We start from the raw sequence: 21,597 nt of genomic DNA on the forward strand, positions 1-21,597 counted from the left end.
GCTTCACATCATGATGCTGCCGCCACCGTGCTTCACGTCATGATGCTGCCGCCACCGTGCTTCACATCATGATGCTGCCACCACCGTGCTTCACATCATGATGCTGCCGCCACCGTGCTTCACGTCATGATGCTGCCACCACCAGGCTTCACGGTGGGGATGGTGCGTTTGTGAGGATACCTTCTCACGAACGGGGGTGAATACTTTTTACAGGCACTGTAAGCAGAGCTGCACTGATCAGTCCATTAATCACCAACTATTTACTGAGATGAGTCCACATCTGAAGTTCACGTCTTGTCTCATTTGAACAGTTTTTTATTTATCTCTTACAGCATTACTAAATGAAGCAAGATGTTATCCTTTTGATATTAAATCTACAACAAACTAAAAGTGCAGAGATGGAAGCCACTATATTTGTCTTCTGTTGACCAGTTGAACAATTTTAGAACATGAACTGCATCGAAGATAATGTGTGCAGGATTTGTTCAAAGTAACTTATTCTGCAACACCGTGACAGTGACGTGTTACATGTACTGCTGATGTTTTATGTGTAATTTTAGATTAACTTGTCTGTTGTGTCATATACAGACTTCTGCTTTGTGGGTCTGGTTTCTTTTGTTGTGTTGTTCGGATTTTGTGTGTCTGTTTGTGTCTCCTCAGTGTTGACCAGTAAACACAGTGATCTCACCTCCTGCAGGCCTTTTCCCGTCAGCTGAAACACTCCCGTCTTCTGGGAGGTTTCAAGGTGAGACTTCAGTGCGCTGTTTCCCATCTGGTCCTGCAGTCAGGTACGAACCCTCTACCTGTCCTCCTGTCTGTCCTTCTGTCTGTCCTCCTGTCTGTCCGCCTGTCTGTCCTCCTGTCTGTCTCTCAGTCTACAGCAGTAGAGCAGAGTTCATGTCCAGCCGAGTGATGGTGGATCAGCTTTAACAGCGCTCTTGCTCCGCCTCCCCCTCTTCCTCCTCCTCTTCCTCCTCTTCTTCTTCTTCTTCAGTGGCTGTTAATGAGATCAGACGGTGAAATCCCTGCAGGAGAGTAAAGACCCTCGTATGAGTCCCTCATACAGAACATCATCATCGACTCAGTGTCAGAGCTCGCCATCATAAACACACCTGACATGTCTGAGGTCGCTTTAAAACAGACAGAAACACAGAAACTCTTCAGATCATCTCATTAAAGAAGTTCTCCCTCTGCTGAACAAATAAACTGGTATTTTCAATTTCAGAATTCCTTTCATTCACAATTTATCTGCTCTTTTTTTTTTTAAATGTTGGTTTTGATTAAAATTTGACAGTCATCTGTGACAAATGTGACATCTTCAGATGCTTAATTCTGTCAAACCAACAGACTAAAAACCCAAATATGTACATATATATAGACTTTTTTAAAAATACAGAGCAATGAAGAAAATAATCATCAGATCAATTGATAATGCAGTTATTTAGTTAGTTGATGTATTTCTGTAAAACAAAAGCTGCTCTGTGGCTGAATCAAGGTGGTCGCTCATACAAGTTCTACGCTCCACCACTGTGGTGAACACAGCAGCTTCCTGTGCCAGTTACAGCAACACAATTACAGCTTCATGATCATCATGTACTCACACCAATGCGACCACTTGAAGCTTTAACTCACACATTCTCAAAAAGCGTTCATTTTGAAAGGAAAGCTTTTTTGTTTTGTTTTCCTAATTTCTCGATGGCAGCTTGTGTAAGTGAATGGTTGTGTGGCAACTGTGCAACAAAGAGTTTTAAGACACAAAGTCTAAAAATGTTGAATGTAATCGCTATAATTGCACTTTGAGTTTGCACAAATCTGTGAATGTAGACGGATGAAAAATGCAGATAAATATAGATGACAAATAAACATCTTTGTTGTTTAATTTCACATATATGTCCATTCATTGATTCTGCCATCAACCAAAGTTTATTTGAATTGAAAAACTTTGCTTATTAATAATATTGCTATTTGATAAAAATGTGACTAATGGCAATTAATAATTACAAAGTCTCCAATTAATTAGATTATTTTTTTAACTGTGTCCCACCACTATTATGTATATATAAAGTCTTACAATGGAATTTTAAATAATCCATCTCAGTAATATAAATACGATGTCAGAGAACATCTGGTTTACTCTGTCAGCTGTTCACCACGTTAATGATTCGTGTGAACTGGTGAGAATCACAACTGACCACTACTCCCATTACCGAATAATCAGTGGATTATTTGCTGAATGAATGAATCGATTGGTTGCATCAAAATGTCAGAAAATGGTGAAAAGTCACAATTCGTGTTTCCCAAATGTTTTGTTTTGTAAAGTAACCAGAAATTCGTCACAGAGTTTAGACTTCTGCTTATTAAAAGTGACTCCAACTGATCAGCTGATTATCAAAACAGCTTCATGCTTACACATACAGTCTAGCATTGCAGCTGAAGTCACAACTCTACACTGACTGCTGAACAACAGAAGACAGACTACAGAGCAGGCTGCTCTAAAGCATCCACCCCATGACCAGCGTCCTGATGTGTTTTGGATTCACTGCATCGGACTGTAAAGTCCACAGAGACACGTGGAGCTCAAACGTCACCAGAGAAACTGGAACATCGACTACTCTGTAACCTGTAAGACTGGTTAAATAACTTATTTTTAGTTGAACAGATGAACTGTTTCTTTTGTTCTGATGATTGGAAGAGTCTCTGGTGTTTGTGTAAACACGTCAGGTGCTGTTCATGATCCAACAGCACAGCCTCAGTGTGTTTAATAAAAACTAGAGATCAGCTGAGACACTGACTGAACAGGATCATCAGCTGCAGACGGCGGATAATAACTTTAACCGGTTTGTTCTCTTGAGGTAAGGAGCTGGGACATGTTGAGGCACACACAGCAGCATTAGCAGCACCGTTAGCCTCCTTATAATCCTGATGTACAAACTCAAGCTGAGTTAGCTTAGCCTGCTAACAGCGACTACACAACAGCTAACTGCTAGCTGTTCGGTTTTACTTACTGCCTCGGAGCGAACACGACACCGAGCTGCTCGTCCTGGTCGGTCAAATGTCGTCTGATCAAATCTTTCCTGACAAAACGAGTGAGTTTAAGTTGAAGTGAAGAAGAGCAGCAGCGAGTAGCCGCCCCGACTCACTACACTGACAGGCGCCGACGTCACAGCTGTCAGCCAATGGGAGCACAGCACTCCTTTGGGCATGCGCCATAGGCCTCCTGTACAATAACACATACATGCGCTATTAATACTTCAATAAGACACGACTCATATATATATATATATATATTTTTATTTTTTTCCACAAAAAAATACACATATGTACGTTTTCTATATAATTGAAATAGTTCAACTAAAATATAAGTGTGGGTCAAGAAGAAGCAACACTATCAAAACGAGGATGTTGAAGGACTGTCACTATTATATTCTTCTTATCACGCCATCTACGGAGGAGAAAGTTGTCTCTGTTCTGGACAACTTGTCTTTGTCTGGTCATGGGAGGATTGCTTCATGTTTCTCTTTCACCTTGCACAGGGCTGTATCACTCATGTCCCTCGTATTGATCACAGCAGTGTAGCTCTCCAACAACTCCTTCACATTCCCACAGACTATTGGGCACCTTGAAAACAGAAAAAAACAATCCTCAGTATTTTGTCCATCAATATACAATATAAAAAATAAAAGAATAAATATAAATGCATGTGTTTCATATATGTGTATATATAAATATACATACATTTTCTATATTTTTATGCACATACAGTCGTCCTAAAATGTATCCATCACCTTCCATTAAAAAAATTACAAAATTCACAACAGTCACTCAAATAACTAGAACCTGAAAAAAGTAATGATAAATACAAATTTGCTAAATTCTAATTTAGTGAAAGAAGATGTTGCTTTTGAATTGTGGTTGAAAAGAATAATTTATTAAAACAAAATTTTTCCAGACAAATTAGATCACTTTGCTGATGAGCAGTGGGCCAGAACACCTGTCAGCAGGTGCAGAAGTCTGACTGAGAGTTACAGAAAATACCTGATTGCAGTGACTGGCTCAAAGAGTTGTTCAACAAAATATTCATTTACGGGTTCCGTCATGGGCTGCAAGGTGGCTCAGTGGTTATCATCATTGTCTCGCAGCTAGAAGGTTGCCAGTTGGCGTCCCGGTGAGGACACACAGGATCTTTCTGCGTGGAGTCTCCATGTTCTCCCTGTGCAGCGTGGGTTCTCTGTGGGAGGAAGCTGGAGAACCCGGGTTCTCCAGCTTCCTCCCACAGTCCAGAAACATGCTGAGGTTAATTGGTGATTCTAAATTGTCCATAGGTGTGAATGTGTGTGTGCTTGGTTGTCTGGCTCTAAGTGTAGCCCTGTGATAGACTGGTGACCTGTCCAGGTGAACCTGCCTTCACCCTGAGTCAGCTGGGATAGACTCCAGCCCCCCGCGACCCTAGTGAGGATTAAGGTGTAGAGATGATGGATGGATGGATGGATGACAGTTAACAGAAAAAATAAGTATTTGTAAACATATACATCTTATACACACACTTATTTTCATAGAATAAAAGTTGCTCTGTGACTGAATCAAGATGGCCGCTCCTAAAAGTTCAACTTTCCACCACTGTGGTGAACACAGCGGCTTCCTGTGCCAGTTACAGCAACACTAATACAGCTTCATGATCGTCATGTGCTCACAGCAACGTGACCACTTGAAGTTTTAACTTGTGCACTCTCAAAAAAAAACTCATTTTGGTTGCAGTCTGGAGTCCTGCACAGGATGCACTGAGTGACGTCAGCGCACAAGAAAGTTTGATGAACAATGATGAAGATGAGACATATCGCTTGGCTTTTCAATATACAATATAGAAAATAGTAATAATAAATATATACACACACACACAGGCACACACACTGAAATATATTTAAAAACATAGGGCTAATGCTTCTTTTCCTGTTAATTACCACTCATTGTAAGTGAATTTAGCTATATATTTGCAGTATTACAATTAAATTCAAATGTATCTGTTAGGTAAAAAGGAAGTATTTGTGAAATTATGATTTATTATATTATATTGAACATATTTTGACAGTAATTATATATATATATATATATCTTTTAAAATCCAGTCTTTATAAAAACAAATGACATATTAGTGTTACTCACAGTTACAGGTTTTCTACATCAAACATGTAAATTCGCAGTTTTTTTTTTGCAATATTATCAATATTCTTGTGTGTTATTATGATTATTTATTATTTATTTCAAAAACACGCAAAAGAAATGTGTAAAATGAAAGGAAAAATCAACATTAGTTTGTGAGTAGGGTGCAGTTCTCCTGCTGTCCTGAGGGGCGCTGCTGCAGACAGAAGCCTCTGAGCTGCTAGTTTTTTCAGGAGAAGGAGAGCGGAGAGAAAACAAACCACAGGGCGGGTTCAGCCGGAGTCTGTTCGGTTAGTTCGGTGTCCAACGGAGATTTTTAGGTTTAAACGGTAAGAATAGATATCCAACCTGCTAAACCGACTGTTAGCAGTTGGGTTAACGGAGCCGGAGTTACACTAAAACCGGAGTTAATTTGAGACAAATTTCACCCGCGTAATTTCTAGGATGCCGAACCACGTTTAAAAATAAGCAAAGTTAGCTGTTACTCATGTTCTGAAATAATCACGAAAGGTGCCAGAAGAAAATCCAGCAGGATTCAGGTTGTTTCAAAGCTCATCTTTAATTCGGCATCTTACAGAGCGACAAGTTCAATTTGATGTACTTGTTGTGCTGTTAGCTGAGTCCACTGACCTGTTATTTCTGATGAACTGCAAAAGAAGTTGACATATGTGACATATTGCAGTGTGTTTCAGATGCATCGGTGGGATGTGTCTCCGTTCTCAGTGACTCCAGCTGCCAGCCTGCTGTCCAGATGTGTCTCTATAGGAGCTGTGTCCCAGGTGAGGATACCTGATCGGTTTATTTAAGGCAGGGGTGTCGAACTCCGGTCCGCGAGGGCCGCAATCCTGCATGTTTTAGATGTTTCCCTCTTCCAACACACCTGATTCAAATGGTCAGCTCATCATCAAGCTCTGCAGAAGCCTGATAACAATCCTGATCATTTGAATCAGGTGTGTTGGAAGAGGGAAACATCTAAAACTTGCAGGATTGCGGCCCTCGGGGACCGGAGTTCGACTCCCCTGATTTAAGGCATCATTGAGTCTCATGCTGCGTCACTGGAACTCACACTTCTTCATTGTTTCCTTAAAGTTCTTGATGTAGTAGAAAAGCAGCATTATACTGGATCTCCATCAGAATAAATTATCTGTTGTTGCAATTCCAGATAAAACTTGTTTAATACCCACTATCAGATCTATGAAAGTTTATTTTATTTAAAAGCAGAAAATGTGGATTTCATTGAACTTTTTCCATCCAGACTTCAGCAGAGCAGCTCTGGGTGACCCTCAGAATAAAGGTTGCACAGACTTGAAGCTGTGATTCATTCAGACTTAAACTCTCCGTGTTCATTCAGTCCAGGTGTGCTGGTTTCATCCTCACCTGATCTCACCTAACAGTTCTGAACAAAAAGTAAACAGATACCTGCTTTAGACTTCTATTCAATCATGAAAAATAATTGTTATAACATTTACTTTCTAAAATCTGTGCTATTAAATAACATCCAAGCCAAAATTTCTCACCTGGACCTGATCTGTTCTATCTCCACCTGTCCTCAGGAGGAGATAGACTCCGCCTCTTCGAGCCAAAGCCCCACCTTCTCCTCGCAGGTGCAGCAGGTTGAACAGCGAATCACAATGCAGAAACAGCTGGATGAGGTACATTTCAGTCTGAAGTTGCTTTGTGTGATTGTGTGACGCCTTGAAATAATGACCATCATCGTTTTTATTTTACTCTTAAACTCGTCTGATGCAGCGCTGCACCCAACAGTCACTTTATTATTGATCAACCTGCCAGTTAGTCGATCAGATGATGAACTCTGAATGATGTCAGATATAAATGTAAAGAAGTTTCCTGCTGTTTACTTGTTGTAAATACACAGATACACTTTGAATAAATATGTTTCTTTAATGAAATATAAAATGTTTGCCGATGTTTTGCAGATAATTATCATCATCAGCCCTGAAATTCTTTGTTTAACGTCATCTCGTGGAGCAAACAGTTAATTTATAATAAAAAAGTGAAAGAGAGTTGCAGCTCTAAAGCAGAAAAGCTTAAGTTAACCACACAGTCATGTGAAACGATAAATACATCTGATGGAAATGATAAAACTTTTTAGCATATTAGAGGATATTTGATCCTCTTTGAAATGATGAACACACATAAAGGTGATCTCTTTAAACAACACCACAAAGTAAACCTGCTTTTTCAGTCATTTACTTATTTATATATAAAAATATCAATAGATGTCATATTCGTCTTTGGCCTTAAAGGCTGCTATCGTCTCCTTTAACAGAGCTAACATCTTTATATAAATGTCCACCATCACTGACATCGACTTGCGGAAATGTTTGAACACTTTTCCTGCAAAATTCCTTCACTGGTAGATGTTTGAGGCTTTTCTTGCCAGAATCAAACAGTCGTACAACATTTCAGTATGATTTAGATGTTGGGTTTGATGTGTCAGACAGTTTTTACACCCTCCTTGACTGTGTTTATGTTTAAGTGTCCTGTAAACGGTTTATTCTGATTAAATCTGTTGTGATGATTGATTCAGCTGCAGCTGCAATTGGAGCTGCTGAAAGTCGACAAGCAGAGCGCCGACGTCGCTCACAGTTTCCACCTCGGTGAGAATCAGTCATTTCCAGCTGTCAGATTTTTTTTTTCTATGATATTTTGTTGTTGTAGAGAGTCTCCTGCCTTTGTTTTGACAAATAAAACATTTGTTGGCAGAGTGTCGGCTGACTGGAGGCCTGGAGAAACATGTAATTTACAGTTAATAGATAAATTTGGTGTTCCACAGGGCGCCATCTTTGATCCTCTTCTGTTTCGAAGCATTTCAGTCTAATAATGCTTAGTAATAATGCTTAGAATAATCTATTCTTTTTTTGTCATTTATAATTTACAAAATTATAACTCCAGATTAAAAATTTGTATATTTAAAATCAGTTTTATAATTTACAGATTTAGAATTTGCATATTTCTAATTTCCCATTCATTTTTACAGAGTTTTACAATTTTACAGAATTGTAATTACAGATTTATAATTTATAGATTATAATATAGATTTTCAATTACATTTATGTAATTTACATTTTTAGAATTGTAAATATAAAATTTACACATGTTTTATCTACAGATGTTTAATTTACAGATTTATAACGACTTATTTGTAATGACAGATTTACCGATTACTGATTTCTAAGTACAGTTTTAGAATTTACAGATTTGTTCTTTACAGGTTTATTTAGACCATCCAAGTTATTCAGTTATTCAGTTATTCGCGGCCTTCTGTCTCACCAGTTCATTTTGAAAAGTTACTTGCCGTCCAATCAGAGCAGAGTGTTGGAACCCCGCCCCCTCTCACCCAGGTGTGTAACTCTGCTGTTTGTTCTGCAGCTCAGAGGTTCCAGCTGCTGCAGATGTTGGCTTCACACCTGCAGGACATCCTGAAAGAACAGAAGAGTCTCAGACAGAGACTGATGAAGCCGCTGGCTCGAACCAACCTGCCTGTTCCCGCTCACCTGCACAGGTAACTGGTGTCACCATGACAACCACATCTCCAGCAGCAGAAGCCAGTCTGACCGGAGCTACATCTGCCTGGTCAGACAGATCGCTGACCAGGCAGATGTATCGCTGTGATCCCATTTGATTCACTGTGCTGGTCTGTTCTGGTCTGCGTTGTGTTCCAGGTTCGTGGTCAACTCGGTGAAGCTGATGATGGACTTCATAGAGACGCTGGAGGAGAAATTAAGCTCCGCCCACAGCTGGACCTCTACTAGAGAACGCCTCATGCTGCTGGTCAGTCACATGACCTCACTGGAACCAATAACGCGCTCACAATGATGAGTCAATCAGTTTGTATTTGAATCTGTAGCTGGTCAGCTGCTGCTGGTTTCCAGTTTCACCAGTTCACTGCTCTCTCTCTCTCTCTCTCTGTCAGGACTCCTCGCTCGCCCTGCTGCTGGCTCAGGCTGCAGAGATGGAAACTCTGTCCAATCAGATCCTTCAGTGGAAGACGGTGGGCAGCAGCCAGCTCAGTGACCTCTCACCTTCATCATCATCTTCATCATAGACTTTATTTTAATGAATGTTTGTAATAAAATCTGAATTTGTAGCAGCAACTCTCTTAGTTTGTTTTTATTGATCTCTGACTGATTATTGATCATCATTGATGAACATATTGTTACACAAATTCAGTTGGAATCATCTCAGCCCAGGGTGCAGTGATGGTGTCCCTATAAAACAGTGACTGAGTTTTTTTTTTGTTTGTTTTTTAATGTCCAATTTACTGGTTTAGATAAACTATTTAAGTTATAAGCAATGTTTAAAGCATTATATTTTGTGTAATTTAAGCTACATTTTCTGCATTAGTTGATTTACAATTACATTCAAGTTGAGCTAACTGGATGAAATTAGCTTTATAATCTAATTTTTCTTTACCTTCAGTTTAGGATTTCAGGTCCCCTCCTCTATGCTAACATGACCAGAATTTGAGACACTTAAAACTGATAACTAAAAATAATTTTGACTGTAGAGGAAAAGTTAACCCCTCTAACTCAGTGTAGTTTGTTGGTGGAACATTATCTCATTAGAGGTTGCCATAACTTAAAAACATTGTTCAAAATTGTTGCTTTTTGCTGTTGTTGTTAGCCCAAAAACTATCTTTTATAGTGTATGTTGATGCTTGGAAGTTGTTTGATTTTCTAACATGCAGATAGAACAATGGAAGGATGACCGGTTTACATCCACAATCTACATTGGTGGTTCAGACTAAACACATATTAGCACTATCCTAAACTTCTGGTTTATCCTCAATTTTTCTCTAATTGGGACCATAATTTAGTAAATGATCATGCTGTGTTTAATGAGACTTGAATATAGTGCCTGAGATCATAAACCCATTAGGAAAATGTGCACTGAGGTAACAAATCAAAACCAAAGTATGATCATTTCCTCACAGACTTCTATACAATCTGGCTTCTTCATTAATCACGTGAGGTTAGAGGGAAAAATGCAGGTTTAAGAGGCTGTGTGCATATTTTCTATGCAGTCTGTGGTTGTTACAGATTTTGTTTTGTTTGTTTCTTTTTTAGCTGTAATCTTTTACATTCTCCTGATTACAGAGTTTAGGTCTTTTACATACACACCTGATTTAGCTGCAGGTTATGGGCAATCAGGTTAGTGTGTTATCTTGTGAATCAGGAAATAGGGAGATGCTAGTATTTGTTTATTTATTCCTTCATTAGTTTCGATTGTTTTATCACAGCGGCAGTGGAAGATGATGATGATGATGATGATGAAGAAGAAGAAGAAGAAGAAGCAGCAACCGTAGAAGTAGCAGAAGAAGCAGCATTGGAAGTAGTAGTAGAAGAAGAAGCAGCAGCAGTAAAAGTAGTAGAAGAAGAGGAGCTTCCGGGTCAGTCCAGATTTGATGACGTCTCTCTCACAGTTTGCGGTTGTTGCTGCTCCGGTTTGATCAAACTCACCGAGTCTCGGTAAGTCTCCAACGTATCTCTCTGTTTCTGTGTCACTGGCTCCCTTAGGTTCTCTCCTGTCCTCTACACCGCGGGTCAGCCGGTCAGTGTCAGTAGAAACGCGCCGAGCTAACGGCTACAGCACGGCTAACGGAGCTAACGGCTAATCCCCCGTTCTGTGCCAACGGGAGTAGTTAGCTGCTAGCCGCTAGCTGTTAGCATCGAGGAACTCCGTAAACAGCTGACATGTTGTTCGAAACAGCAGCCTGATAATGCCGATAAAAACAATAACATCAGTCAGTGTGATTATCGATGATGTGCTCACAGAGCGTCAGCCTGAAGAGTGAACGATGGTCATTTGGTGAATATTTAGTTATTTCTGTGTTTTTGTGGGTTCAAATAAACCCGTTTAACTGAAAACGGGTTTATTTTGACCCGAAACTTAACATAGACTTGTGATTAGGGGCGTAATTTAGTCTGTAAAATGTAATTTAAACTGCAGTCTCTGTTAGTCTGAAGATAAAACAACATGTAGACCCTCTGAGTATTCAGGATCACGTGTTTATGTCATATCTAATGCTTCTTCTTGAACCAATTCTTCTTCTTGGTTCGACTACTTTAAATCTGCTGCTTGTTGATTTTTATTGAATTTTCCTTCTGGGATAAATAAAGTATTTTTCATTTCATTTTCCGTCTTCTGTTTTATCTTAGTCTGATATTGCGTCAGGGGCTGCAAGGTGGCACAGTTGGTTAGCACTGTTGACTCGCAGCAAGAAGGTTGCCGGTTCACGTTCCGGTGGGGGCACCGTGCACCGTGGGTTCTCTCCGCTACCTCCAAAAACATGTTGAGGTTAACTGGTGATTGTGAGTGTGCTTGGTTGTCTGTCTCTAAGTGTAGCCCTGTGATAGACTGGTTACCTGTCCAGGGTGTCCCCTGCCTTCGCCCTAAGTCAGCTGGGATAGGCTCCAGCCCCCCAGCGACCCTAGTGAGGATTAAGCTCAGGACAGCTGAGAGTTTATTAGGGAGGACGTCTGTCTTGGTTGGCTCTCTGAAACACAGAGGTGTGCAGCTGATTTTTCCTGCTCAGAGCCAGACTTTTGGGCATGAACACAACAGTGAGCACGATCGTCTCCAAACAGTGACGGCGAGGAGTTTTTGTTACCTTGTTTGACAGAAATCTTTTTTTTTCTCTCTTTTTTTCCACATCTGATAAAGAAAAATGTCTAGTATGCTGTTGAAATTAAACCACATTTGACAAAACTGATTGAAATACATCAGCATGTATTTTATTTCTAAATTATGTCACTTCTGGCTGAAACAAACATCTGTGGGAGGCGACCAAAAGTCCTCCATGCAGGAAAACTCTGTTGTCAGAGTGAAGCGTCTTCGTCACACAGGATCTGTGGTCCAGTTTAGTTCTTGTTCCACCATCTCCAACCTGCTGCTCATCGTTCTTCTCTCCTGCAGGAGCTGTGCAGCTGCCACCCTCACCTGTCAGCTGACTCACTGAGCGTGCTCAGTAGGGGGGTTTCCCTCCACAGCATTCACACATACACACAGTAAGTTTTTCATTTCCACACAAACACGATGCACTGAAGCCACAACGCTGATTTCCATCTGATGCAACGATGCAGCAATAAATGATGAAATCGTAGTTCAGACTTTTATAAGATTTCACATCAACAGTCGGGCTGATAAACATGAAGGAGCGTTATGGAGAACCTGGAACGTTAAATATTCATGACAAATGAGCAGAAGTGAGCAGAAGAAACATCCTCAGGCTTTATTTATATGAGTTCACGCCACTAAACCTCAGTAAGGTCTGTGTGTTTTTGATTAGATCTGATGAACCACAGAACTTTCCAAACATTCTGATTCAGATGTTCTAAAATGCAACTGGTGTTTAGGAATGATTTCTGTCCAGCTCAACCGACTTCAAAACAGTGAAATGAATAGAGCTTCTTTCTCATGAGAAGTAAACAAAGCAGTCTGAGCTTTGACTTTAATTTCATGTTGAAGTGAAGCACAGTGAGAATAAGAAAACAGTTCTTTAATTGGTTTATCTCAGTGAAGACCGACAAATACGTGTTTATGGGAATATCAACAGTTCCAAGTATTTACTAGATGGATTTGTCTCATTGCAGCTTCTTAACTGTTAATACTTCCTGGTTTCTTTCTTTCTCCCCTGTGAACAATACATATTCGTTTTGGGGGGTTTTTGAAATGCAAATTGACACTTTCCAACAATTTCTTCAATAAAATAAATACTAATAATCATTATTGCAGTTTGAGCAAAGAGAAGGAAAAGCTTCATACAGAATCTGTGATGTTGAGGAGAAAATAATTTCCAGCCTTACAGCTACAGTAATTTTTCAAGTAAAACTACATTTGAAGGGACTAATTTCAATAAGATTGATTGATTATTGATTGTTTGTCAGCGATCGACTGATTTGTGTGTTTTTCAGGATAAACTCAGACCGCCATCATGGTGTTGGCCGACCTGGGGAGGAAGATCACCTCGGCGCTGAGGTCACTCAGCAATGCCACCATCATCAATGAAGAGGTAATCAATACACAGAGGAGCCGATCGATCGGACACAAAGTCTGACTTTAAGCAAACGCCACAAACACAGTTTAGTCGATACATAAAATACACAAAGTTTGTTGTGTTGTTCTCAGGTGCTGAATGCGATGCTGAAGGAGGTTTGTGCTGCTCTGCTGGAGGCCGATGTCAACATCAAACTGGTCAAACAGCTGAGAGAGAACGTAAAGTGAGTCTCAGGAGTTCTGGTTCTGGTTCTGAACTGGTCCAGCAGCAGTGAGTCAATCTGTGATTTGTGTCCTTGCAGATCTGCCATAGACCTGGAGGAGATGGCCTCAGGGCTGAACAAGAGGAGGATGATCCAACACGCCGTCTTCAAGGAGCTGGTCAAGGTCGGACTTATGTCCAGAACACGTGTGTACCATGACCCAGACGTGTTCCGCTGGAGTCTCATGTTTCTGAACTGTGTTGCAGCTGGTGGACCCCGGTGTGAAGGCCTGGACCCCCACCAAAGGAAAGAACAATGTCATCATGTTTGTTGGTCTGCAGGGTAGCGGCAAAACCACCACCTGCTCCAAGGTGAGTCATAACCCCCCCTCTTGTTTATGTAGACTCCGCACCTCCACATATAGGCCACACCCCCTGTTGTCTTCCTCACTCTGACGACTGTGTTTCCTGCAGCTGGCGTATTATTACCAAAGGAAAGGCTGGAAGACCTGCCTGATCTGTGCCGACACCTTCAGAGCAGGTAAACACCACCTCACCTGCTTTTATTCACCTGTCGCAGCACCTCACATCCTCTAAATCACCTGTCGCAGGTGAGTCCTAATCCTCATGTCTTCTGTTTCACAGGTGCCTTCGATCAGCTGAAACAAAACGCCACCAAAGCCAGAATCCCGTTTTACGGCAGGTGAGTCAGTCCTTACCTGGCAGACAGGTGGATCTGTGTTGTGTTCAAGTACCGTCCTGACTGTATGTTGTGTTCAGGTACCATGTTGACTGTGTGTTGTATTCAGTTACACAGAAATGGATCCAGTGGTGATCGCCGCTGAGGGTGTGGAGAAATTCAAAGGAGAGAACTTTGAGATCATTATTGTGGACACGAGTGGACGACACAAACAGGAGGACTCGCTGTTCGAGGAGATGTTGCAAGTGTCCAATGCTGTGGTGAGTACCTGAACGTACCACCACATGTCTGTAGTTGGAAGCTGAACTCACCATCATGTGTCTGTAGTAGGAACTTGAACACACCACGACAGGACTGTAGTTAGTTTCTGAATGCACCACCACATGTCTTTTCTTGGAACCTGAATGCACCACCACATGCCTGTAGTTGGAACCTGAATGCACCCCCACGTGTCTATAGGTGGAACCTGAACGCATCACCACAGGACTGTAGTTAGTACCTGAACGCACCGCCACATGTCTGTAGCTGGAACCTTAACGCATCCCTACAGGTCTATAACTGACCTGAACTGACTGAAGTGACATGTTGGTTATTTTATTGTGTCCAGTGAGTTAAGGTGTGTCAAGTGTCTGTTATGTGCCTGCAGCGGTGCATTCAGGTACCTGTTCTAGACTCATGTGTGTTTCTCTCCGCTGTCCATAGCAACCAGACAACATCGTGTACGTGATGGACGCGTCGATCGGTCAGGCCTGCGAATCTCAGGCCAAAGCCTTCAAAGACAAAGTGGACGTGGCGTCGGTGATCGTCACCAAGCTGGACGGACACGCCAAAGGAGGCGGAGCTCTGAGCGCGTAAGACCGTCCCCCTCTGCTGCGTGGTGATGATGCTGTCACAGGCCTGTTTGTTTACATCCTTCTTCTTCTTCTTCCGTGGTTTCCTGCAGCGTGGCGGCCACCAGGAGTCCCATCATCTTCATCGGTACAGGAGAACACATCGACGACTTTGAGCCGTTCAAGACTCAGCCGTTCATCAGCAAACTGCTCGGTAAATAACTGCAGGTTAATCTGTAGCTGTATTGATTATGGATTGATTTATTGATTTTTTTAAAAGTTTTTTTTAGTAATTTCTCTGAATATTTGGAGGTTAAAATGTCTCGAATGTTTTATTGTCTGTCTGGAAAGTCCATCATCACCTGTGTCTGTTTTCTGAGAACCAGTTGACAAACAACCAGCATGTTGAACTCAGCGTCTCCATGGTAACTAACTAACTCCGCCTCTTCCCGCCAGGAATGGGCGACATCGAGGGACTGATCGACAGAGTGAACGAGCTGAAGCTGGACGACAACGAGGAGCTGATCGACAAACTGAAACACGGTGAGAAACCCGCCCGTCTGAGCCGCAGGACAGCTGCAGTGCATTGTGAGTAAGACGTCTGACCTGTGACCTCTGACCTGCAGGCCAGTTCACCCTCAGAGACATGTACGAGCAGTTCCAGAACATCATGAAGATGGGCCCCTTCGGACAAATTATGGTAAATCTGACGCCCGCCTGCAGTAGCACGACACCTGCAGGTCGCTGTACTGACTGTGTCTGTGTGTCTGTGTGATGTGTTCAGGGGATGATCCCAGGCTTCGGTACAGACTTCATGAGTAAAGGAAACGAACAGGAATCGATGGCCAGACTGAAGAAACTCATGACCATCATGGACAGCATGAACGACCAGGGTAACACACACACTGTAACACACACGCACGCACACACACACGCGCGCTGCAACACATACACAAATAGACTTCAAAAGAAACAACACAACCAAAATTCATTATGTGTTGAAATAACTGCCGGGAGTTTCTTTTTTTTTATTGGATCGGCAGAGCTACCAAAAGTGGAAAGTAACTCAGTACATTTACCCAGCTACTGTAGTTTAGTGCAGTTTGGAGGTACTTGTACTTGTACTACATTTTATCCAAGAACTTTTTTTAAAGATGCAGATTTAACACAATGAATAATTTAACAAGCTTTTAAAATAGAACACATAGTTAAAGATGGAATCTCCCAATTCATGAATATTAAAATATTTTAAAAATATTTTTGAATTTCTTTTAGATTATTCTGTTTATATAACTGACTAATCTGTGATGTATTTTTGAATATATGTTTAGATTTCTTTCATATTATTTCTTAGTCCTGGTTAGACGCTGACAGATGATTCAGAGCCACTCAGGTGGGCCCGGTTTGGTAACTGGACCGGGTCAGGTGTCTGTTCATCAGGTTCCATTCAGTCGATCTGTTCAGAGGTTTGCTCTCCATCAGCGTCGGACTGCTTTGACTGGTTGGTTCCTCTGCAGAACTGGACAGTAAAGACGGAGCCAAGCTGTTCAGCAAGCAGCCCAACAGGATCCAGAGGGTGGCCCGCGGGTCAGGGGTCGCCACCAGAGACGTCCAGGAGCTGCTCACCCAGTACACCAAGTTTGCCCAGATGGTCAAGAAAATGGGAGGCATCAAGGGACTGTTCAAAGGTAACGGAAACCTGCTGTGACGCCGAGAGACGAGTGTTGGTGTCTCTGATGTTTGTGGCGTGTTTGTTACATGTTTTTGCTGTGTTTCTAATGTGTTGGTGGCAAATTTGTTGGATGTTTATAACCTGTTTGCTGTGTGTCTCTGAGATTTCTTGCCAGTTTTTGTGTTTTTGGCGTGTTTATAATGTTTGTGATGTTTGTGTTTTGTTTGTGATGTGTTCCTGACATGTTTTTGGTGTGTTTGTGATGCATTTGTAACATGTTTATGATACATTTGTAACGCGTGATGTGTTTTTACCATGTTTGCGGTGTGTTTCTGATGTGTTTGTGGTGAATTTCGGACACATTATGGTTTGTTTTGTAGTGTGTCTTTGCTGTGTTTGTTTTGCGTTTGCATCACGTGAGCAGCATGCTTGTGATGCATTTATGGCATGTTTATAACGTGTGTTGTTCTGTTTACAGGAGGAGACATGTCCAAGAACGTGAACCCGTCTCAGATGGCCAAACTGAACCAGCAGATGGCCAAAATGATGGACCCCAGAGTCCTGCACCACATGGGTAGGACTTGATAGCTGAACACCTCACCTGGACACACCTGTAGTAGCTCATGAGTCGGTGTGTTAACGTGTGTTTGTGTCTCCAGGCGGCATGGCGGGTCTTCAGTCGATGATGCGTCAGTTCCAGCAGGGAGCTGCCGGCAACATGAAAGGCATGATGGGATTCAACAACATGTGACCGCTGACCGACCAGCTGCCTTAACAGAAACACTTAAAGCTCCGCCCCCCCGACACGTGGAGGGGGCGGGCCTTAGAGCGACCTGTCCGTTGCTGCTTTTCACCGAGAAATGAAAAAATAAAAGATTTCTGCTTTTAGAAAAACACCAGAAGAAGATTTAAAGGAGCAGCCTGACGTTTTAGAGATGAGCGAAAACGTCGGCCTGCTCCTTTAAACGAGGAAGAGGAGGACGAAGATGAGCTGGTTGTTTTTGGGCCTCGTTAATTTAACTGTGTATAAGATGTTTGTGTGTAAAATGTAAATGAAGCAGAGTCAGTCCTGATTGGACGAGCTGATGCCACATGATGATGGTGACGATGATACAATTAGTTAGTGACAGTATTTTTGTCATATAATAAACATTTGTATTGCACCATTTTAAACCCGCCGTGTGTTTATTTCACTGGCTGAACAACTGAGATCTTCTGAATGAAGTCCAAATATTTTGAGAGAATAAAGTTGTAATGTTTCATTCAAAGTAGAGCAGCGTTGTGTGACGAGGGGAAAACAGTGTAATACCACTGTGTTATAACTACTGAGAAAATGAGTCATGATGTGGGTGTGTGGTCACAAGAAACAAAATAAGAGCAGTTATAACTGACTGGTTGGGAGTCTCAGTTATTTATTAACAACCCAAGAGTCACATGCCACAGGAAAGGGAACTCAAGACTTCATTATAAGTCCCTGATAAGAGATAAAAACTGGGTTTGATCCAGGTATTTATCAAAGACCCTATGTGCCTTGGAGAACCTGCCTTGTGAGGGATTCTCAGGACTGCCCTGTAAGTAACGGATAAATAGTGTTTTGTTTGGCTAAGAAACAGGGAATGTCTGTTATTTAGAGACCAAACATGGCAAGAGGAAACTGCCTGGGGACGGACTCAGGACGGCATTACAAGCACCCGTTGGGTGGGTGTTGTGTTTAGAACAGATGGGGATTTCTGGGTATTTAAGACCCAGCACTTTATGAAGAAACTGCCTGGAAAAGGATCCTCAAGGATGCATTATAGGTACCTGATGAGGATATTGTGTTTAGATGAAAATGGCAACTTCCAGGTGTTAAAGAATCAACGTGAGAAAACTGCCTGGGGAGGAACTCTCAGGGATGCATTATAAGTACCTGATAACTGATGCTGTGTTTGGAGATGGCTGTTTCAGTTTCATAAAAATGGCTGCCTTCACCATCTCAAACCACAAACAACAACCCATCCTGTCTGTCCTTTAGATCCATCTGGGCCATGAGGACTTCCTCTGCTGAGCTTGGTCCACATTTATATGTTACCTTTTGACCTTAGCTGGGTTCTACAAAGCCCTTATTCTACTTAAAGTGGGGTTTATTACCTGATAACAGCTGCTGTTGTTGTATTACATTTATTTTATTTTTAAAAAGTTTTTGTTCAGACTTCACAGTTTCTTCCGTCAACAGAAAAAATAAAATGTGGTTACTGATTTTCTTTCAGAGTGAGACTTCTTCGTGTGTGTCCTCTGTGTGTGTGTCCTCTGTGTGTGTGTGTGCCGGTCAGGAATGCGGCTCCTGTTTTCTCCTCAGAGTGAGCCCTCCTCCTGTTTGTCCCCTCTGTGTCTTGACGTGGCGCCGGCCCGCCGCCATATTGTTTTGCTTCGTTGTCAGCAGAGAGGAGCGGCGGCTCGCGAGCAGCGGTGAGTCCCTGATTTACCTTTAAACACCGACACACCTGAACCTGAGGGACCCCCGGTGTCACCTGGATTCCGTCAGGTCACCTGTGTGCGCGTCCTGTAGCTGTACCTGTGTGACGTCCCTGTGACTGCTTAGTTAGCTGCTGTTAGCTCGGAGGCTACCTGAGCCCACCGGGCTGAAGTTTGACGGTTAAACGCTTTAATTCATTTTGGGTTTGAGTCTAAACCTTCAGCTTCGGGTGTGCTGACCACAGTGCCGCCGTACCTGATGGTGTCACACAGGTAGACGATGACGTGAGTCTTGATTTTTCACTCTGTAGAGTCAAATCGATCGGACTTTAAATACCAAGAAATTTGCACAGAGTTCGATGGGTGGAACCGGCTGTGTTTTCAGTGGGTGAAAGTTGACACTGTGGCGGAGCTGATGTGTTTATAAGTTCAGATATTCAGGATAAACGGGTTGATTAACGTTTGGAGGATGAACTCAGAGCCGCAAGAAGGATTTCAGAACCACTCAGACATCATTGAGTCCGGAGGAACCCAGCAGAACCTCTCAGGGAACCAGGCCGCCAACCAAACTCTGTTCAAGTTTTGTAGTATTTTACTAACGGTCTGTTTTCACTTGTTAAAGATCCAGCTGCTGATTTATGGATCCTGTAGATGTTCTCCGAAGTTCTGCTGAAGAACAATAAACCGTTATTTCACCGAATTCGTTTTTAATCGCGTTAAGTTAAAAGTCAGCAGTTTGGTTCGTGTTTTGGAGGAATTTCAGTTTATTTAGGAAGAAAAATTCACACAAGGTTTGTTTAAGATGCAAGTTAAAGACAAACAGACGAAAGTAACAACACAGTACTGCCATCAGTACTACAGTATGTAGTCATTAGTAAAGTGTATAGTCGGTATTACAGGATAGTCAACACTTCATTACAGTCAGTAGGCTTACAGTATAGTACTACAGTGTAATATCAATACTGAAGTACAGACAGTAGTACTGCAGTATATAGTCAGTACTCCAGTACAGGCGGTACTGCTAGTTTGTAGACAGTACAGTCAGTAGTGTTACAGTTGATAGTAGTACACCACAGTGCACTGAGTATCGCGGTAGTATTTATACTGCAGTACTCTGCTCCTCCTCCTCCAGCTTTTACCCGACTGTGTGACCCCCCCCCCGCCTCCCTGTGTTGCCATGGCGACCTTCCCAGAGTACATCGCTCAGAACGAGGAGCGCGACGGCGTCCGGTTCAGCTGGAACGTCTGGCCGTCCAGCCGGCTGGAGGCGACCCGGATGGTGGTCCCGGTGGCGACGCTGTTCTCCCCGCTGAGGGAGAGAACTGATCTGCCACCCATCCAGTACGAACCGGTTCTCTGCAGCCGGGCCACCTGCAGGGCGGTTCTCAACCCGCTGTGGTACGCATCACCGCATAGACCTCTCTGACATACTGACACCTATCTGCCATACATACACCTGTCTGACTCTCACCTGTCTGTCCATCTTTCAGCCAGGTGGACTACAGGGCCAAGCTGTGGGCGTGTAACTTCTGCTACCAGAGGAACCAGGTGAGTTCAGTGAGTGGTTCACCTGTCTGACAGGTGGGTCAGGTGGACAATGCTGACTCTTTGTCTTCTGTCTCAGTTTCCTCCGTCCTACGCTGGGATCTCTGAGGTGAACCAACCGGCCGAGCTGCTGCCTCAGTTTTCCACCATCGAGTACGTCGTCCAGGTGAGAGCGGCGTACAAGTGCAGCAGTGAGACAGGTAACGCCCCCCCCCCATCAGCTGTGTGATCCAGTCTGGTCTCTGTCCTCAGCGGGGCCCTCAGATGCCGCTGGTGTTCCTATACGTGGTGGACACCTGCATGGAGGACGAGGACCTGCAGGCCCTGAAGGAGTCGCTGCAGATGTCGCTGTCCCTGCTGCCGCCCACAGCGCTGGTGGGACTCATCACCTTCGGACGCATGGTGCAGGTGCACGAGTTGGGCTGTGAGGGCATCTCCAAGAGCTACGTCTTCAGGGGGACCAAGGACCTGAACGCCAAGCAGCTGCAGGTACATCCAGTTAAGGTTCACTGCTGATACCTGAGACCCTCCTGTGTAAACATCCAGGTGAGGGTTTGGGTCCTGCAGGTAGCTGACAGCTCTAACCAGTTGGTGTTTGTTGCAGGAGATGCTCGGTTTGACCAAACCTGCAGCCGCTCAGGGACGAGGACCTCAGACAGCGCCGCAGCCGCTGACCAACAGGTAAACTTCTGTTTGGAGCTGTCAGAATTTATTCATGCTTTAAATTTTATAGTGACATAACTTTCAAAAAGTTAAATGTATGTGAAAGCCTTGGATCTTTGAAGACTTTTAAACTTTTGTGGCTGAGAGATTACTGTAGCCAAAAACCACTAACGCCGCGACGCATCAATTACAAAGCGACGTGGAAGTCAGACGTTTGTTATGATTGAAGGGTTAAAAAAAAAAAAAAAATTTTTAAAACGTGTTGCAATGTCGTCAATAATACATTTTCAGTCTCACAAATGCGACCACGTGAAATTTTAACCTGCAGACTTATAGGCGCAGGATCATTTGCGCC

General features: G+C 42.7%; 3 protein-coding genes across 4 annotated transcripts in view; all 3 read left to right on the forward strand.

Annotated features, from left to right (window-relative positions):
* The first annotated feature begins 5,394 nt into the window (after window positions 1–5,394).
* On the forward strand, window positions 5,395–9,275 carry haus2 (HAUS augmin like complex subunit 2). 2 transcript variants are annotated; one of them, XM_008296671.1, is made up of 7 exons: window positions 5,395–5,486; window positions 5,840–5,936; window positions 6,711–6,809; window positions 7,709–7,778; window positions 8,551–8,683; window positions 8,844–8,952; window positions 9,095–9,275. In XM_008296671.1, exons 2-7 carry the CDS (start codon window positions 5,850–5,852, stop codon window positions 9,224–9,226), a joined length of 630 nt encoding a protein of 209 aa, XP_008294893.1. In that variant the 5' UTR covers window positions 5,395–5,486; window positions 5,840–5,849; the 3' UTR covers window positions 9,227–9,275. The 2 variants fall into 2 exon arrangements, with proteins under 2 accessions (XP_008294893.1, XP_008294895.1); XM_008296673.1 differs by having other exon boundaries at window positions 5,850–5,936.
* A 1,288-nt stretch (window positions 9,276–10,563) lies between these two features.
* On the forward strand, window positions 10,564–17,824 carry srp54 (signal recognition particle 54). The gene is made up of 17 exons (XM_008296674.1): window positions 10,564–10,649; window positions 12,097–12,188; window positions 13,095–13,192; window positions 13,309–13,400; window positions 13,479–13,563; window positions 13,646–13,750; window positions 13,853–13,919; window positions 14,024–14,081; window positions 14,188–14,338; window positions 14,781–14,929; window positions 15,022–15,122; window positions 15,365–15,451; window positions 15,535–15,608; window positions 15,693–15,801; window positions 16,426–16,596; window positions 17,059–17,154; window positions 17,240–17,824. Exons 3-17 carry the CDS (start codon window positions 13,115–13,117, stop codon window positions 17,329–17,331), a joined length of 1,515 nt encoding a protein of 504 aa, XP_008294896.1. The 5' UTR covers window positions 10,564–10,649; window positions 12,097–12,188; window positions 13,095–13,114; the 3' UTR covers window positions 17,332–17,824.
* Window positions 17,825–20,211: 2,387 nt separating this feature from the next.
* sec23a (Sec23 homolog A, coat complex II component) overlaps window positions 20,212–21,597 on the forward strand; it is a 17,006-nt gene continuing 15,620 nt past the window's right edge. Inside the window, exons 1-5 of the mRNA XM_008296676.1 lie at window positions 20,212–20,432; window positions 20,525–20,582; window positions 20,659–20,745; window positions 20,832–21,068; window positions 21,184–21,260. Coding sequence (XP_008294898.1) covers window positions 20,212–20,432; window positions 20,525–20,582; window positions 20,659–20,745; window positions 20,832–21,068; window positions 21,184–21,260 — 680 coding nt within the window. The remainder of the gene's footprint in view (window positions 20,433–20,524; window positions 20,583–20,658; window positions 20,746–20,831; window positions 21,069–21,183; window positions 21,261–21,597) is intronic.

The sequence above is a fragment of the Stegastes partitus genome, unplaced genomic scaffold, assembly GCF_000690725.1.
Source record: "Stegastes partitus isolate 25-593 unplaced genomic scaffold, Stegastes_partitus-1.0.2 Scaffold1146, whole genome shotgun sequence".
In the NCBI taxonomy this organism is placed as follows: Eukaryota; Metazoa; Chordata; class Actinopteri; family Pomacentridae; genus Stegastes; species Stegastes partitus.

Excerpts from the sequence above, each read along its gene's own strand:
- haus2 (XM_008296671.1), top strand. The coding sequence starts at position 5,850 with ATGCATCGGTGGGATGTGTCTCCGTTCTCAGTGACTCCAGCTGCCAGC. Across the intron at positions 5,937-6,710 it reads CTATAGGAGCTGTGTCCCAG|GAGGAGATAGACTCCGCCTC; the intron begins GTGAGGATACCT and ends ACCTGTCCTCAG. Across the intron at positions 7,779-8,550 it reads CGCTCACAGTTTCCACCTCG|CTCAGAGGTTCCAGCTGCTG; the intron begins GTGAGAATCAGT and ends TTTGTTCTGCAG.
- srp54 (XM_008296674.1), top strand. The coding sequence starts at position 13,115 with ATGGTGTTGGCCGACCTGGGGAGGAAGATCACCTCGGCGCTGAGGTCA. Across the intron at positions 13,401-13,478 it reads CAGCTGAGAGAGAACGTAAA|ATCTGCCATAGACCTGGAGG; the intron begins GTGAGTCTCAGG and ends GTGTCCTTGCAG. Across the intron at positions 17,155-17,239 it reads CAGAGTCCTGCACCACATGG|GCGGCATGGCGGGTCTTCAG; the intron begins GTAGGACTTGAT and ends TTGTGTCTCCAG.